Here is a 19,020-nt window from a genome sequence, read left to right on the forward strand (position 1 = left end):
TCCTCTAACATAAAAAACAGTTGACTGTTCTAAAATAATAAAACCATTGATTTAATGTAATATAATATCCAACAAGTTAAGCGCTTTCACCTGCTGCATTACGGGCTTCATCAGAACAACACTACAAAAACCTGTTACCATTTAAATAATTTTTTGGCACCAATGATGCTGAGATTTAAAGCAACACATGCCCTTTAAAAAAAAAAAAACAAACTTCATAATCTCATCCCATCACGTCAATACAATAGAAGTCACATACAATCCATGACCTAAACAAACATCATTAATTAATACAAGTCAATTTTTAAAAGTTATGTGATATATTAATAACCCACGGTGGTGGTGCTGCAGTAGCGTTGTCATCTCACAGTAAGACACTGTCCGGTTCGATTCTCAGCTACAGCATCTTCTGCATTGGGACATGTGTGAATGGGTGAATGGGCGTACCTTCGTTGAAGGTTGTGCGTCAGGGCTGGTAACTCGGCATGTAAAAATCAACTACCAATCATTAGCGGACCGGAGTTCCGCTGTGGCGACCCCTAACCAGGAAAAGCCAAAAGACTCAACAACATGTGATATATTAATACTAAAATGATATGCAAAACATTTACTTGATTTCATAATCCAAAAAATCGCCCTAATGCAATGAATTCTATGTTAGTGGCCTCCATTACTTGTGTTTAACTGTATTTTAGTATTATATGTGACCTAACAAGCAATAGTCAAATTGGGCTTGATAGTAATATAATCGTTGAGCCCTGGCAGTGTGGAGACGTCAGTGTATAATTGCTACCATATTTCCTTATAGGATAACATCCCTTCATAATCACCCCCTCTAGGATCTATTTGAATACTGTCCAATATAGCAAATTTAAACTTATGTCTGTCTCCACACTTTTTCACATGCCTAAATAGAGCATTATTTACATCCTTCGTCTTATACTGTACAAGTGTGCATAAATACGTTTATTCAACTTTCTCTCTCTGTCTTTCCTATGTAAAATGCTGGACAAACAGTACATTTGGCTAAATATAAAATCAATTTGGAATTACAGTTGCTCTGTTGAAATCTGATATTGGTCCTGTTCACATTGTCCAAAGTGATTCCTCCTTCCTCATATATAGCATTACACTGTTTGCAACTTCCACATTTTTTAGTATATCTATTAGTTGGGGCCTTAATATTTGACCTCTTTCAAGATAATTTTTAATATTGCATCCCATTTTATTAACAAATAGGGGTTGGGACACTAATATGTTAACAATATCTTGGTCTGCTAATATTATGTTCCAATTGTTAACCATTATATTCTTTATTTTTGTGACATGTGGGCCATACTCTAAAACACATGCTCTGCTAAGTTTTGTACCTGTACTAGTGATCCTCTCCTGATTGTTCAGAATAATGTCCTTGTTATAATAATTGTAACCTAACAGGGGGATATATTTACTTCCCCACTCTTTAATGACATGCTTGCTCACTTTCATCATCATGTTCGTGTTGTAGCCCCTGTCTCTAAATAAAGTAGTAATGTATGACACTTCTTCTAACATCTCTGAATATAATGATGTCATTCTAATAGCTTGTATAAGTTGTCCTTTATATGTATTGGTTAGTAATTTCCTAGGATTTTTTCTTGCAGATTCCAAGGGACCACTGTTGCTATAAGCCACTCTTTGGGTACATATCCTGTAGTAAGACTGAGATTGAACAGTAGTTTTATGTTTGGGTTTAGCTCTTCTTGGAGTTCATGTAGGACGCAGCCTGGGACACCGTCTGGTCCCATTGATGCTGTGTTTTTTGCTTTGGAGAGGGCGGCTCTTACCTGAGCATCTGAGATGTCAGGGGGCAGCACTCATCTGGGATAGATATTTGCCCTTTTGGTGGGGAGGGGGGGGGGCGTTTGCGCTGAACCTGTCAGCTAGGATGTTGGCAATTTCTGTGGGTTCGGTGTATTTTTTGTCATTTTGGACTAATTCTGAGCATATCTGGGAATTCCCACCCAGGTTCCTAACATAACTAATGAAAGCCTCGTGATTATCCTTAGTGTCCTGTGCAATTCTTTCTCTCGAAGCTGGCCTTAGACGATTTTATGAGTGCCCGTAGTTTATTGCTAATACTGATCAGAGATGCCTTCCCTTTTTGGGATTTTACTCTATCATGTAGTAGTGTCCTCCTTCTATTGTATAGTTTGTTTATGGCTGGGGTCCACCAGTCAGGACGTCTGCCTTTGGAGGATTGGGTCTTGGTTTTATCTGGGATTGCATGATCCATGCATTCCTGAAGGTGTATATAGAATGTGTTACACACATACTGTCAGCAGCATTTTATTCATCTAGCTGAGAGCTTTCATATTAGGCTAAGGAGTTCTGTCTGTGTTACTTGGTTGGTGAGATATTTAGAAAAATGTGAACATTATGTCTATATATTAATAATCATAAAGACAACAGTTAATATATATTTGCTTGCACTAGACAGAGGTAAAATATTAATGCAGTTTAGTTTGTTACTGTGTAAGTTTTAAGATGAAATTTTTTAAAATCTTGTACACAGCATGGTTTTGGAATTATTGATTCAAATAAGAACAAGCAATATCTGACACCTAGAGGCATCAGTATGAGTTAACTGCAGATGCACCTGAACGTCTCACTTGGATGCAACGAGTTCAAGTGCCTGCATTCTGCTGCATTTATTACTGCTTGTTGGTAGCCTGAATATCTGTTGCTCTAAGCATCTTAGTTTTGGATATAGCAGTTGGGATTCAGGCCAGTTACTCTAAATTTAAGAAAGTTTTTGTTGTCTACACTCTTGTGGACAAACCTTTATCAAAACCCTCTCTCCATAAGTCTGCCCAAGTATTTAGAACACTGTCTGGACAATTATCATCAGTTTCTCTTGCCAGCCTGGTCAACATGAGCTTACTGAGACTGCGTAGCAACTTCCTCATGTTTACTGACAACCCTCTTCTCCTAGGACATAATTCTACTTGTGAGAAATGCATCTACATCAGTAGAATCCATGTTCTCTTGTGCCACAGTCAGTACTCCTGACAAAGAGGAGATTGCCAGCACAAACAGCGTACCATTCACATCACATAGCCAAGCACACCACATACCTACCTATGCAGAGGTCCTAAATAAAAAACTTACCTAAACAGCAGAGACCTCCAAAACACACTCAAAAACATTCCACACACAACATCACACACAGGAGACAACACACCAGTGTCTCACAAACACAACCCATAAGGCATAACAATAAACCAAAACAGCCCATAAGGCATAACATTAAACCAAACATACTAGTTACTGGTGACTCACTAGTGAGGGTCTCTATTAATTATGCCAATGTTTTAAAGTTCAAATGTCATATGGTCGACACCATATGAAAGAACTTCAAAAAGATCCAAGGTGAAAAGCAATGGCTCTGTATGGCGCAGAATGGGAATTTTACCTTTTCTGCACTGAAGTGCAATCTCGGAGTTGGTATATTTAAGTAGGGAGGTATGGGGGCACAGGGAGGCTTCCCCCCCTGTTTTGAGCATTGAAATAATTTTATTATATTTTCGATGTCTCGAACTTCGCTCATATGTTGTCGAACATATGAGGTTCAAAGTTTTGAAACTTTGAATATATAATATAGACGCAGTTGTGAGACACACCAATGTCCCCATCACCAGGCTCGACAAGGAGAAGGTCACAGTGAGTTGTCTGGTGCCAGAATCCACAATATCACGCACGCACTTAAGTCTCTCCACATCACATACATGTATGACTCTGTCCATGTTGGTGTGAATGACTTCAGGCATACCTCCCAGGACTATATGAAGACAGACATGATTGAGCTCTCAAAGTATGTGTCCCAGGCAGGTGTAAGCCCTAAGCAGCATCCCACCTTCACCAAGAATGATACCACAATATCAACAAAAAATAATTGACTTTAACAATTGGCTTAGTTTCTGGTATCATTCCAAGGGGAACCTGTATCTGTCTGCTTGTGATGACATGGTTGAGAAGGCTCAATGCTTTGCCAGAAATGGCCTTCACCTGTCACCCCTGGAATTCCGGGTCCTGGTCAAGGCTCTTGCCACCCCTGTTGTGCCCTTTTTAGGCAATATCCCAAAGACAAATCTTCCAACATAAATGATCTGTCAAAAAGCAAATTGAAGGTCATGCTTCTGAACTGTAGGAGCCTTAACCTGAAAATGCACTCACTGGAGGATCTCATTGCACTGGAAGATACTGACATCTGTGCGGTCACAGAGACTTGGTTCAGGGCTGCAGAGAGCTCCCCTGCCTTACCAGGCTATAACTCATTCCACACATTCTGACCCCAAAATGAGGTGAGGAAAGCTAAGTATGGTGGAGTGTCTATCTTCACTAATGACAAGCAGACCTCCAGACTGGTTTGCCAGCATTATGCACTGGAACTTCTTCAGGTGCAACTGACAATTGATAAAATACCCACCCAAGTTATAGCCAGCTATAGACCCCCCGTCTATGACTCAGGACACCCACTTCTCCTACCTGGACCTACTTGACTCCAACAAGGTACCCCCTAACACCCTGATCCTTGGTGACTTCAAATACCCACCATATACTGGGAGAAAGCTTCCTGCACTAATGCACTCACCCAATGATTCCTGACATCATCAATTCTAAGGCACTAGACCAACTCGTCTCACCCCCTACAAGGGGAGATAACATTCTGGACTTGGTTCTCACCAACATGGGCGACCTCTGCACCAGTCCCATAGTATGTTCTTCCCTGGTGAGAGCAGATCATTGTTCTGTCTTATTCAAAGTTTCTGTCCGACCCACCTGCCCAGCCATAATCAGGCTAAAAAACTTCTCAAAAGCTGACAACAACCTTCTAAGGGAGGTATCAGCAGCTTCACACCACCGCCCCCCCAGAGGATTCAGCAACTATGCTGAACAGTATGCCAGTGCCATATACAAGCACCTGTACACCTGCATGGACTCAGCCATACCCAACAGAACTAACACCTGCTCCTCAAGGAAACACAAACCTGTCTGGTGGATATCCTCTATCAACAGGCTTTACAGCAAAAGGAAAAAACTGTTGCTGTCCAAGGGCAAACAGGAACAAATTCCAAACTGGAACCCCCCCCCAGCCTCAAAAGGTAAATTAGATAACTAGTGAAAACCTTCAAAGCCAATTATGAATTGAAACAAACTTTCAAAACAAAGGGAAACCACAAAGCGTTCTTCAGTTATGTAAAGAAACTCGATGGCAAAGCCCAGGTTTATTCTGAATTAGTACTTAATGGTTAACACTTACACTGATCCTGTTGATTTAGCCAACCTGCTAGCAGATAGGTTCAGTGCAAACTTCACCTTCTGTCCCCCCATAGGCCTATTCGACATCCCCAATACTTATCCCACATCTCACATCTCCACAGATCAAGTGTTAAAGGCCCTATTCAAGGCAAAGAACACTGCTTTCATGGGACCTGATAGTATTCCAGGCTGTATTCTGCACCATTTCAAGCAACAACTAGCTTCACCATTGAGCATCCTATTCAACCACAGCCTAAGTACAGGCTTCATTCCGGCAAAGTGGAGAACTGCCATTGTCATCCCCTTGCACAAAGGTGGTGCCACTACTGACCCTGGACACTATCACTCCATTAGCTTGACAAGTCTGATCTGTAAAGCCGTGGAGTGTATTATTATGGATCTCATAAACAAGAAAATAGGCCATCACCAAGCAATAGATCCCACCCAGTTTGGATCCTTCAAGGGCAGATCTTGCCTGTTGAACCCAGTTGACTTCTTTGAGACTGTCACCAAGGCCCTGGATGAGGAAAAGTCAGTACATACAGCTTACCTTGACTTGGCCAAGGCCTTTGACACAATACCCCACTCTGGCATCATCGAAAAGCTAACACAACTTGTCATAAATCCCTATTTCATCAGGCTGGTGGTCAAATGGCTCACTGATAGGACCCACAAGGTCAAAATAGGCACCTCCACCTCTGACAGCAGACCTGTCACTAGTGGGGTTCCCCGGTGATCTCTCTGGGGACCCATACTGTTTGGCATCTACTTCTCAGAGGGCTAAGCAAAGACAAAAGGCCTGCGGCTGACCAAGTTTGTGGATGGCTGTAAGTTGGGTGCTGTCATTGACTCCCCATATGATGTTAACATAATGCTAAAGGGTCACACAGTAACAAATGACTGGTGCCAAAGTCAAGGCCTCAAGTCAAATGCAAAAAAAATGTATTATCATACCATTTGTTAAAAACATGGCCCCTACTGATTACCACATCAATGGCAACCCCGTAAGTACACAATCTGTGTTGAGATACCTGGGTACTCAGGTTGACAACAATCTCACATTCAACCATCATGTAACGGCAGTGGTCAGAAAAGCCTTTAACTTGGTTCATCTCATAAGTAAAGGGACTGCATCCAGAAAAAAGGACATTATTCCCTCTTCTTTGTTCTCCTCTTCATTAGGCCAATAACTGAGTATAACGACCCATTTGTTATGTACCTCTCCAAACATCTGCACCAAGTGGAAAGGCCACAGAAATACCTCACAAAGAGAACCCATGGTCTCCGACACCTGTCCTATGTGGACAGGGTCAAATCACTACCACTCTACCGGATATCATACAGATTGCTCAGAGGTGATCTGTGTCTTGTCTACAAGGCAATCTCGGGCTCTGCCCTATTAGAGATGCTCCATATCTGCAAGTCTAACTCCTTGTGCATTACCTGCTCAAAAGGCCTAAATCTAATATGCAACATCAATATAACTTGCTGGAGAAACAGATTTGTCTTCCAAAGGCTGTCCCGTGCTCTTCAAGCACAACCTTGATAAGTGGATGAGAATTGACAAATGTGTCCCAGAGGTTCCACCTGTGTCCCTGTCTGACAGTGAGTTGTTAATGCTACATTATGTCTGTTACATCCGTTAGATGTCCTCAAAGAGATCATTGTGGGTATGCAGGGCAACAGCACTATCAGCCTTTTGTGCTTCACAAGGCTAAGGCATTTGACACAAATCCACACTGAGGTACTCACTGAACATTGCCAGATGTGGCCATATACACCTACGTCGCTAAGTGGGTAGGCTAGAGTATCACAGACATGGCATTTAAATGTGTTGAAATGTGTGAAGTAACCTATATCTCAGGTCCAGTGATCAGGTTCATGCATCAGGGCTGTCTGCTAGGCCCTTTCCTGTCCATTATTTATGTGATGGACATCACAGATGACATACACTTTCTGTGACCAAACAGCTGCCCGAAGGACTACAGATTGTGGTCAATCATTGACTGTAGCTGTGATATTTGTATAAAACAGAAGGTATCAACACGTACCAATGATTGCTGCCACAGCTATGATAACACCTGCAGTGACAAGAAAACATGGGGGATTTGTTATGTCAGTAAAATAAACACACAACCCAAGTATAATGTTGACATCACACCCTATAATCAGACCAATAGGTATGTAACCTGTGTCCTGAGTATAATGTGGACATCACACCCTATAATCAGACCAATAGGTATGTAACCTGTGTCCTGAGTATAATGTGGACATCACACCCTATAATCAGACCAATAGGTATGTAACCTGTGTCCTGAGTATAATGTGGACATCACACCCTATAATCAGACCAATAGGTATGTAACCTGTGTCCTGAGTATAATGTGGACATCACACCCTATAATCAGACCAATAGGTATGTAACCTGTGTCCTGAGTATAATGTGGACATCACACCCTATAATCAGACCAATAGGTATGTAACCTGTGTCCTGAGTATAATGTGGACATCACACCCTATAATCAGACCAATAGGTATGTAACCTGTGTCCTGAGGCAGACGGTAAGTAGAACAGCCACCAGCACATGGTCACAGTGATGACTACTCCCTTGTATGTAACGCAACTACTGAGTATGTGAAGGACATCCACACCAGAGGACATAATACCTCCATAGTTCACAGCCTTCATCATAGTAATTGTTGAGACTACATTCATATTCAAGCAAATCAGTTTGCACAGTTTCACAGTATGCACCCTACCCCAGTTGTATGTCAGATCCCTGATAGATGTCCTCTGCATTATTCATATAAGGATGCTTATCTCACACAGACATGCTCCCCATTGTTATGTCACCTTGTGTGACTGTCACATAATATGCCTTTTCACTGAGCAGCCACTATTGTACCAGATTGATATGTGTTTGGTGTTGCTGCTACAACCATTTTCCATTGGCATACCCTCATCTGCTGTACATTAGGTTGTTTCACCTGTACTCTTTCCCTGTGTTCATTCCTACAATTCATCTGTGTGTCCCTATTCAATGCACACACTTTCCGACTCCGGAGTGCTTATTTTACATGGCAGTCCATGTACCCTTACAGATCATTTAAATAGCTTCAGTACACAATGCCAGGAATGAGAAATCAATCCTCTGCACCGTTTATACATTGTTCTGTACTTTGTTTGGACCACAACTGTCCAGATATTCATAGACTATCCAGTTTTTGCTTTTTGTATCTTTTGGTGTGTTCCTTATCAAAGTTGTGGTTTTTGCCATATCACTAGGATGATCTCAGGACTGATGTGACTCCGTAATTACATACATTTGAGTTTCAGAGTTCAAAGCCTTCAGAATATGTACCTTAACACAATACCTGGTCATTCTAGAACATTTCTAATAAGCAAATATGCTAAATATTTCTGTATTTATGGGTAATTGTCCTCTATTTTGCACTAAGAGATTGAGAACCATGTTAAGCCCTGGTGATCATTGCTGCATTTCACACAAAACTGCAGACCTTCAGTGCTCTGATTTAAACAGTATTGCTATCCATGCTATCCTATGCTATCTACTGGAAGGCACAGAGGTAAAACGGTAGCATTTTTGCCTCACATTAAGAGGTTCTGTGGCTCAACTTTTGGCTGGAGTGACTTCTGTGTGGAGTTTGCATGTCCTTCCTACATTCGTGTGTGTTTCCTCCGGGTGCACCAGTTTCCTCCTACATTACAAAGACATGCATCTGGAGCGTCATTTCTCCCTGGGCCTCTGCTGAAAATTGGCTTCATTCCAAGTCAGACTTTCCTAGTTAACAAATGTTAAATAAATAAATGTTTGCTTATAGGGTTTATTGGCTGGCAACACTGTTGCCAGCCATGAAACATTGCTTATGTTTAAATGTGGTGCATGGCATGAATAAGCAATGAGTGCTGCTGCTCACCGCTCATCACTGCACACACATATAAACTGCATGTAGGCTTCACTCAAGGCCTACATGCAGTTTATTGAATCACAAGGACTATTTTTATAAGCCTAATGTTCAAATTGTTTTTGTGCCATTATCATGTCTGAAAGCGGCCCTGTTTCTGTTCATTCCTGGATAACAAATAAATAAAATAAGCATTTATGTAATTCTCATAGTGATCTCTGCTAGGAATTTTACACTACTGTCAGAACAGTATGTCATTATTAGTGTAGCCTGTGATGTACTCATTATGATTCTGATATGATAAAGCCAGCTAAGCTATACGATTTTAGTTTATGCTTTAATTTTTTTGTTTTCCAGATGGGGACACTAATGTTTATGTACACCAACCACCCATGAAGAGCTATCCCTCACTGGGGCAGAATGTCACACTTACTTGCTTCATAGACAGCACCACCTGTTCTGGTTTAGTTTACTGGTACTGGTTCCAGCACTTTCTTAGTCATCCTCTTCAACAGATTCTGTCGGCTTACAGCACTTCAGATACAATCACTTACCAGGACAGATTTAATGATGGTTCCTTCCTGGCAGTGAAAGACAAAGCAAGTTTTAATTTAACAATAAGGAATTTAAGCAATTCTCATTTAGCTACGTACTACTGTGCTGTCTCCTGCTACACAGCCATGCATTTTGGGAATGGAACAGACATCATTCACAGAGGAGGTAAAATAACATTTTGTATGCTTTTCAAAGAGAAACATATGGAATTTCAAAAAACACTGGGAAAGAGAGATGCATTCATTTTTATCATATAAACCTCCTTGGTACAATAAAAAGTACATTCAACATAAAATTATGTGCATAGGGACTATAGCATTTCCTGACAATGTAATAATAAGAGAGCTGTAATCCACATTCAGTACAAATAAAATTATATATAATGATAGTATAGCATTACTTAACAATAATTGGACTACTTAGATCGTAAGCACAATTAGCAGTGCAGTGGTATTGCATAGAGAAATTATAGATAAAACACAGTTTAGAGTATAGGGGAGAGTGAGATAGGTACTCAGGGGGGCTGAGTGCAGCAGCAGTTCCAGGTGGAGGATAGGTAAGCGCGGAGAGAAGTTTTGAAAGGGCAGGATTTAGATCAGTCTGATAATTAACCATAGAACATTCCAGTTCTTGGCTAAAGAGTAGGAGAAGAGAAGTTCCCTGGTGGCAAGTTAGGTTTGTGAACCTGAGGAAGTTGCTGATCCTCTTATCTAAGGGACCTATCTGGGAAGTAATATGTGCAGACAGAACTAAGGGCAGGACAGTCAGAAGGTTTAAAGATAAGTTTGCAAGCAGTAGCAAGTTGCAGATAGTTGAGGTAGTTTGAAAGTTCGTGCCATTTCAGAGGGAGAAGAGCAGTGCAGTGATGGGAGGAGTGTTTGGAATTTGTTGTGAATTTTGCAGTTCTATTATAACAAGTCTCAAGTTTGGCTTTTAGAGTGACTTGGAGGTTGGTGGATGGCAGGTCACCTTACATTAGGGAAGGAAGAAGGTAAGTACAGGAAAGTGTTTGGAAGAGGCTACGGAATTGGTTGTGCCTGTAGAGCATTCCAAGTTGTTGATTTTGTTATACTTTGTTGTAGGTGAATATCAAACGTTTGTTGTTCATCTATGATTACTCCCAGGATTTTGTTTGGCTGAAACTTTCTATTATGGTTTTAGTTTGGGAGTAGATATTAAACATGGCCTTGTCCAACAGGATAGACTTTTGGGGTTGAAAAGCATGATCTTGGATTTATTAGGGTTGAGGGCTAGGTGGTTATTAAGCATCCAGGACTCAGGGGTGGAGAAGGCAGCATGGGTTTTAAGTTGGAGTTCAGAGATAGAGTCTGCTGTGCAGATGATGGCTGAGTTGTTTCATATTGGATAAGGGCCCCACTGGCCACAGATGAGTAGAAATGGTTAATGAAAATATTGAATAGGAGAGGACCAGGTATGGAGAATTGGGGAACCCCCATAGTGGTATGAAGATAGGAATAGATAGCATTCTGCCATTTGACTGCCTGTTGTCTGTCTTTTAGATAGCTTGAGAACCAGTTAAGAGTTGTGTCAGAGAGTTACAAGTAGAAGAGTTATGATAGAGGCAATGGGTGGGAAACTGTGCCACATGCTTTCAAAATATCTTAGAAGATAATAGATACTGGTTTGCCATTATCACTGGCTCTGTTAATAGTATCCAGGAAAGAAATGATTGCAGTGATAGTACTGTGGCCAGGTCTGAAACCATGTTGTGTGGAAGACAGGAGATGGTTCTGAAGTAAGTGGGACATTAGCTGAAGGTGAATGCACTTTTCCAAGATCTTAGAGATAGGGTACAGGATAGCGATAAGTCAAAAGTTGGAGATATCACTGTTTTTGTCTCCTTTGTGAAGAGGGGAGAATGAAGACTTTCTTCCATAACTTGGGCACATAGGATTCTTAGATGGATCTGCCGACTGACATGCTAATAGGGAATGCAATAACTTCAGCTCCAATCTTTAGAAATGGGTAAATTGTCGGGGGCATTAGAGTAGGGTTTGAGGTTAAGGAGTAGTCTTTTGATAGTTGTGGTAGAAATGGGATTGATGCTGAAATTAGGGGTGGAGTGGGGGGGGGTTCAGGGATGGTGGAGTGGAAGGTGGGGGACATTTTTGGTGAAGCAGTGTCATTCATGTTGTCTTCGCTATGAGATAAGGTAGCAGTAATGCTGGCTATTAAGTTTATAAAGTATGAGTTAAAGAGGTAACCAGTTTCCTGTGCAGATTTGTCAGGGAGAGGACAAGGATAGTGTTTTGTGTGCTATAGAGTTCCAGAATTATTTAAAGTTTTGTTTATGGATAGACTACAATATTGTATAGTGAGCGTTTTTTGTCTTTAAGCACCATTTTTTACCTGATTACTGAGCTGTTTAAATTGAGTCAGGGTGTCCTGTTTTTATTAATTTGACAATGTTTTCAGTTTTTTTGTTTAGAGTGCATCATATTTTTAGTGGATTTCATTAACCAAGGAGCATAGTTACTTTTGACTCATATAATATGGAGTGCAGCATGGTTATTTAGAATGACCAGGAATGCAGCGCTGAAATAATCTACTGTACTGGAGAATTTTTAATAAGTGCCAGTTAATATTTTTGAGAATGTCAGTAAACATTAGCAGGTTAAAATTAGTTAGGTTTCTTGTTTGTTTGTACAGATGCTGGTTTTGGAGGGTTGAGGGGGCCCAGCATATATAGGTGAGAAAGAGGACACTTAGTATGTTTGGAAGGGTGTCTACTTCAGATATTTTATTGAGGCTCATATGCAGGTATTGGCTATTGACCCAAGGACCTAAATAAGCCTAGACAACAAGATTCCTTGGCTAACTCCACCTAAGGAAGTTAATTTCCTGTGCCCCTGTCGAGCAGAGCCACAAAAGTGATCCCTGGGGTGTATTTCCTATTTCCCATCCACTCATCAAGATTTTTCTTGAAGAGTGCTAATGAGGAACTTTGCCTGACATAGACTAAAATGCTCTGTTACCACCATACATTTCACTGCCAAGTCTCTAACCCAGGACTCTGTGTAAAACAGTCAGGGAAACATACCACTATGCCACATCCAGTCTAAGGTGGATCCAGAGGTGTTATCATTGTTATGTTGGCTAGGCATGTTTATGAGTTGGGTAAAGTTGAATAGGTTAATACTAGTGTTATGGGAGTTAGAGTTGAGATTGGTCCAATTAACAGTTTCATCTCCTAGGATAATAGTTTCATTTATAATGCTGGTAAAGGTCCAGGCTAGAATTTCTTTTAGTAGAGGGATATTGTTTACAGGGATATGTAAACAGCTATGATACAACAATTTTTTGTAGTTATTAATCTTTAGGAGAGCAATCTTGATTTCTGTGTTTGCAAATTGTGGAGTAGAATTTGAGTAGGGTACTATGTTTAATGAGTTATGAAAAACTAGTGTACTCTGATACATTTTTTTGTTAGGTCAGTCAGATCTGATAGTCTGAAAGCCTGGGGGGGATTCAGGCTCTTTAATCTATTATTTTAACCATGTCTTAGTGATGGTAATTATGTCAGGTTGGTTGAGGGCTATCCAAGAGAAAAAATTGGAGGGTTTTTGTGAATACTTTGAATATTAATAGTTTCCATGTGAATGGATTTATGTGAATTAGTTCCAAGAGGCTGTGAGGACATATTGGAGATAGTGGTGCCTGGGCCAGGATGTATGTCTGCTGATAGAGGCAGAGTGCTGAAGATAAATATATAAGATAAAGGCTCTTGCTTTGTGTGAGTTTAGGGTTGAGTTGTTGAAAAGATTTAATGGTGTAGCTTTCTGGGTTTATGAAGACCCTGTTTGCGAGAGGTACAAGTTTTGGTTTGTACTGGAGGAGGGGTTTATTTGCTAAAGGTTGGGAGATATATCAGAACAGCTTGTAAGGAGTATTGGATGAGAGGTGACAGTAATAGGTGGGAATTTTGATAGTGAGTGTATAGAAAGTGAGTGCAGACTAGTGGGAATGGAAACTGGGATCTAAAGAAATCTGAGGGAAAAAGGAGGGAGAGTGTTTGCTGGATGTAAATAAGGGGACGGCCTACTGATGTTTAAACTTAGGTGTAGTGAGTTTGGGTGAGATTTTGGGGCAGACTAGGGGAGGGGAGTGAGGGTGAATGGAGTGGGTTGGACCTAATGTATCCAAAAATTGAGAGCTAATAGAAACACTCGGTAAGTAATAAAAGTTAGAGTTATTGCAAGGTTGCTTAGTGTAAAGACAGGCTTGTTGGACAGGAAGTTTACACTGCAAATAGGCTGAAATAACATCTAGGAATTAATAGGATGAAGATATGCAAGAGGAAGAAATTACAGGGAACAGAAAAAAAAGAAAGGTGTAGAAGAGAAGATAGAATAGGAGTGAACACTGTAGAAAGCTAACTTAATTTGGGTAGTTAAACAGAAGTGAATGTAGGTGAATATATGTGGGTGGGAAGAGATAAGGCAGGTAGCAATAGGGAACGTACTGGGGACTATGTAAAAAAAGGAACTTAAGAATGCCAAGGGAGACAAGCAGGCTTTAAGACTTTAAGAATTAAAGAGGACAGTGCTGAACTATAAGGGTACTACTGAGAGGAATAATAATAATAGTGAGGCAGCACCATGCAGTGTATGACCGCAATATGCAAATAAATAAAAAAAATACAGCTAAATGGCACATGCATAAGATGACAGATGGGGAACGTCTGTTAGCAGTTAGTGTAGCCAAGCCTATTATTCTTTGTGCTATCTCAGCTTGCACTGATGTATAGGAATTTGCATTCTTGAAATCTATAAAGAGGGAAAGAGATGAAAGTTTAGATTACCACAATTTTTTTTATTTGAAACAACAAGAGATGCAATGAAGAACCAGGGTGTGAAAAGGATAACAGAACATATACATATATATATATATATATATATATATATATATATATATATATATATATATATATATACATACTCACACACACAAACATACATGTCTAAATCTAAATATATATATATATATATATATATATATATATATATATATACACATACTCACACACACAAACATACATGTCTATATCTAGATATATATATATATATACATACTCACACACACAAACATACATGTCTATATCTATATATATATCTATATATATATATATATATATATATATATATATATATATATATATATATATATATATATATATCTACATACACATACTCACACACACAAACATACATGTCTATATCTAAATATGTATATATATATATATATATATATATATATATATATATATATATGTATAGTTCCCATTCAGAAGCCTGAAACATCATAAGCCTGAAAATCAAAATCCTGAAACCAAAAGCCTGAAAATTCAGAATCCTGAAAACTCAAAATCCTGAAAGCCCAAAATCCTGAAACTCAAAATCCTGAAAACACAAAATAGACATACTGATGTCATTGTGGCTTTGCTATTGTTAGCCCTGTGGTGTTAGGTCATGCGTTGGGTTCAGGTAAGTGTGCGGTTGGTTTTATGTTCGGGTTAGGGGCGGTTTAAGTGAGTTAGGATTAGGGCGCAGGTTAGGGATGTATGCAATAGTGACAGAAATTAGGGTTAGGGGCGGTTTAAGTGAGTTAGGGTTAGGGCGCAGGTCAGGTGAGTGTGCGATAGTGACGGACCTTAGGGTTAGGGTTAGGGTCAGTTGGTAGATATTAGTGTCTTTGTATTGGAATATTAGCATTATTTGTGTTTTCAGGATTTTGAGTTTCAGGATTTTGGGCTTTCAGGATTTTAAGTTTTCAGGATTCTGAATTTTCAGGCTTTTGGTTTCAGGATTTTGATTTTCAGGCTTATGATGTTTCAGGCCTCTGAATGGGAACTATATATATATATATATATATATATATATATATATATATATATATATATATATATATATATATATATATATATATACACACATACTCACACACACAAACATACATGTCTATATCTAAATATATATATATATATATATATATATATATATATATATATATATATATATATATATATATATATATATATACAGAGAGAGAGAGATGTGGTTATATATCTTTCTTTATGTATTTATATAAAATAAATAAATTTTATATATATATATATATATATATATATATATATATATATATATATATATATATATATATATATATATATATACGGGTCTACTTCATTTGATCGAAAGACCATTTGATCAAAACTCATTTGATCGAAATTTCATTTGATTGAAAACCAGTATTCAAGGCAAATAGCAGAGATTTGTCCCCTTCCCCAATGTTGTGCGACCCTGGAGTTGGTATATATAGTTATGGGGGAGTGTGGGGGTGAAGCCCCTCCACCTATTTTCATTTAAAATGTGCACTTTTTGTTTTATTTTCTTCTTTTAAATGCCCCCCACACCCCCTAACTACATATGCCAACTCCAAGGTCGCACGACATTGGGGAGGGGGACAAATCCCAATTTTAGGCCTTGAATACTGGTTTTCAATCAATAGAAATTTCGATCAAATGAGTTTCAATCAAATGGTGTTTCGATCAAATGAAGTAGACCTATATATATATATATATATATATATATATATATATATATATATATATATATATGTGTGTGGTTTCACTTAATAATCTCAAATTTCAGCATTTCGAGCCCATGAAGCTGAAACATTAGAGTAGTGAAAGTGCATAAGCATAAATGCAAATATCTCGAATCCGCAATTATGCAGTGATGCTATGTTACAGGAAGTGTTTGTTTGGGATGTTTGTGTCTGGAATTTCAGGTGAGTGAGTGTATGTGAGTGTTTTTGTAACTTATGTGTATGTGTGAAATGTGTGTGTGTGTGTGTGTGTGTGTGTGTGTGTGTGTGTGTGTGTGTGTGTGTGTGTGTGTGTGTGTGTGTGTGTGTGTGTGTGTGTGTGTGTGTGTGTGTGTGTGTGTGTGTGTGTGTGTGTGTGTGTGTGTGTGTTTTTGTGGTTTTTTTCCTCTGCTTGTGCGATCTCGGAGTTAGTATATATAAGTAGGGCTGTGTGTAGGTATGTGTATTTGTGGTGTTTTGTTGTGTTTATGTTTTTTGTGGTGTAGTGCATGCTGTCTGTTCGGGTTTGTGATTTTGGCTTTGTAAGGTTTCGGTGTTCTGATGGTTTCAGCTTCATGGGCTTGAAATGTTGAAATTCGAGATTTCAGCATTTCGAGAATATGAAGTAAAACTATATATATATATATATATATATATATATATATATATATATATATATATATATATATATATATATATATATATATATATATATATATATATATATATATATATATATATATATATATATATATATATATATATAAATATATACACAAATATAGGGCTGTAGTATTCTACATCAAACGGACAAAATATCGGCATCCATAATGTTGAAGTAAAATGTTGAGAAGTGAAATTCTGAATGTTACTCTGCATGTTCTGATAATTACCCTCAGAGCAGGCCAAACCCAAATCATAATTTAATATACTAACTCTGAGATTCCACAGTCCCAGGGGAAAGGGTATATTCTGCTACCCAGGGATTTTCCATGTCTCACACATGTTGACCATTTGTTTTTGTTGAGCAAATGGAGTCAAATAAGAGAGAGAAAGGGACAGATATATAAATTCACATATAGATACATGTATAGACAGCTATTGATAGAGACATAGATATAAACATGTGCTCGATAAAACATAAAACTTATACCTGCATATCCATACCCACTGTTCATGCAGCTTTATTATGTTCTGCACTCCCACCACAAAGGAGAAAATGTGGCCAGTATACCTACTATGCTAATAGACAGTGTCCTCCAACAAAACACAACCATTGAGTATCATCTGTGTGACAACACACTGTGGCTGATCTCACTTTGCACATGACATGCCTGTTGCATGTCGTAAGTATACTAATGAGGCGCTGAGGCACAAGATGGGTTCGATTCATTTATTTTACATAAGCACATCAGGAGCTGTAAATGGAACATATACTTCAAACTTCATATGCTTATGGACTGACTCATTACTTCTAACACACGCACATGTGCATCTCCCTTCAAGCTTGCACTCACACTGAATAAATATACAAAATGGCACTGATCTTGCACATGCTCAGTAACCTATATGCACATGCTCTCTTACTACATTGGCTGACTAGGTACAATATACACACGGATCTACATCCTCCCTCTTTTAATTTGTTTGACATGCAGATTGGAGAACTAAGACATTTTGAGAGCTAAACAATATATCAGCATCTTAATAAACAGAACTGAGTTCAAGTCCAAGTTGCTGTGTATATAGGATTTGATCTGGAAATTTTACCTGATCTGGTAACATAGAAATTCTGACTTGGTTTAACAACAGGGAGAGTATGAGGGAGGAATTAAGATGGTAAAGTGTTTCCTTACCCACCACAATCCTTACACCAAAATGGAGATCGACCTAATTTGTTTGTTCCTTTAGATGATTTTAGAACATAACATATTAATTTTTCATGGTATTTATTATTTGCAATCCAGGAAGTACTATGGGCACATCTTGTGCCAGTAGCTATGCCAATATGGTCTTTACACACAGTTTGGAAATGTTTAAGGGAAATGTATATTTTTATAGTCATTTTGTCAGTGATGTATTTTTTCTATGGACTGGTACAGTAGCAAAATCGGATTATTTTTTAGAATATTTATATGGGACTACAACTTTTCTTAAATTTACAAGGATGTCCTCTGCAAGTGATATTGAGTAAGTGAATGTACATGTTTCCAGATTACATAACAGGGATCACTACTAAACTCCATTGTAAGGAGTGTTATCATGTTTCCAGATTGCATAATGGGGGATCACTACTAAACTCCATCGTAAGGAGTATCATGTTTCCAGATTACATAATGGGGATTACTACTAAACCCCATCGTAATGAGTATTATGTTTCCAGATTACATAACGGGGATCACTACTAAACTGCATCATAAGGAGTGTTATCATGTTTCCAGATTACATAATGGGGATCACTACTAAACTCCATCATAAGGAGTGTTATCGTGTTTCCAGATTACATAACAGGGATCACTACTAAACTGCATCATAAGGAGTGTTATCGTGTTTCCAAATTACATAATGGGGATCACTAATAAACTCCATCATAAGGAGTGTTATGTTTCTAGATTACATAATGGGGATCAC

General features: G+C 38.7%; 1 gene segment (V, D, J or C); it reads left to right on the forward strand.

Moving 5' to 3' along the window:
* Positions 1–19,020, forward strand: part of LOC122813633 — a 237,188-nt gene that overhangs the window by 56,326 nt on the left and 161,842 nt on the right. The window contains 1 exon segment of the V gene segment in view: positions 9,586–9,948. Coding sequence covers positions 9,586–9,948 — 363 coding nt within the window.

Source organism: Protopterus annectens, chromosome 1.part1 (assembly GCF_019279795.1).
Source record: "Protopterus annectens isolate FY-2018-M chromosome 1.part1, PAN1.0, whole genome shotgun sequence".
Lineage (NCBI taxonomy): Eukaryota > Metazoa > Chordata > Ceratodontiformes > Protopteridae > Protopterus > Protopterus annectens.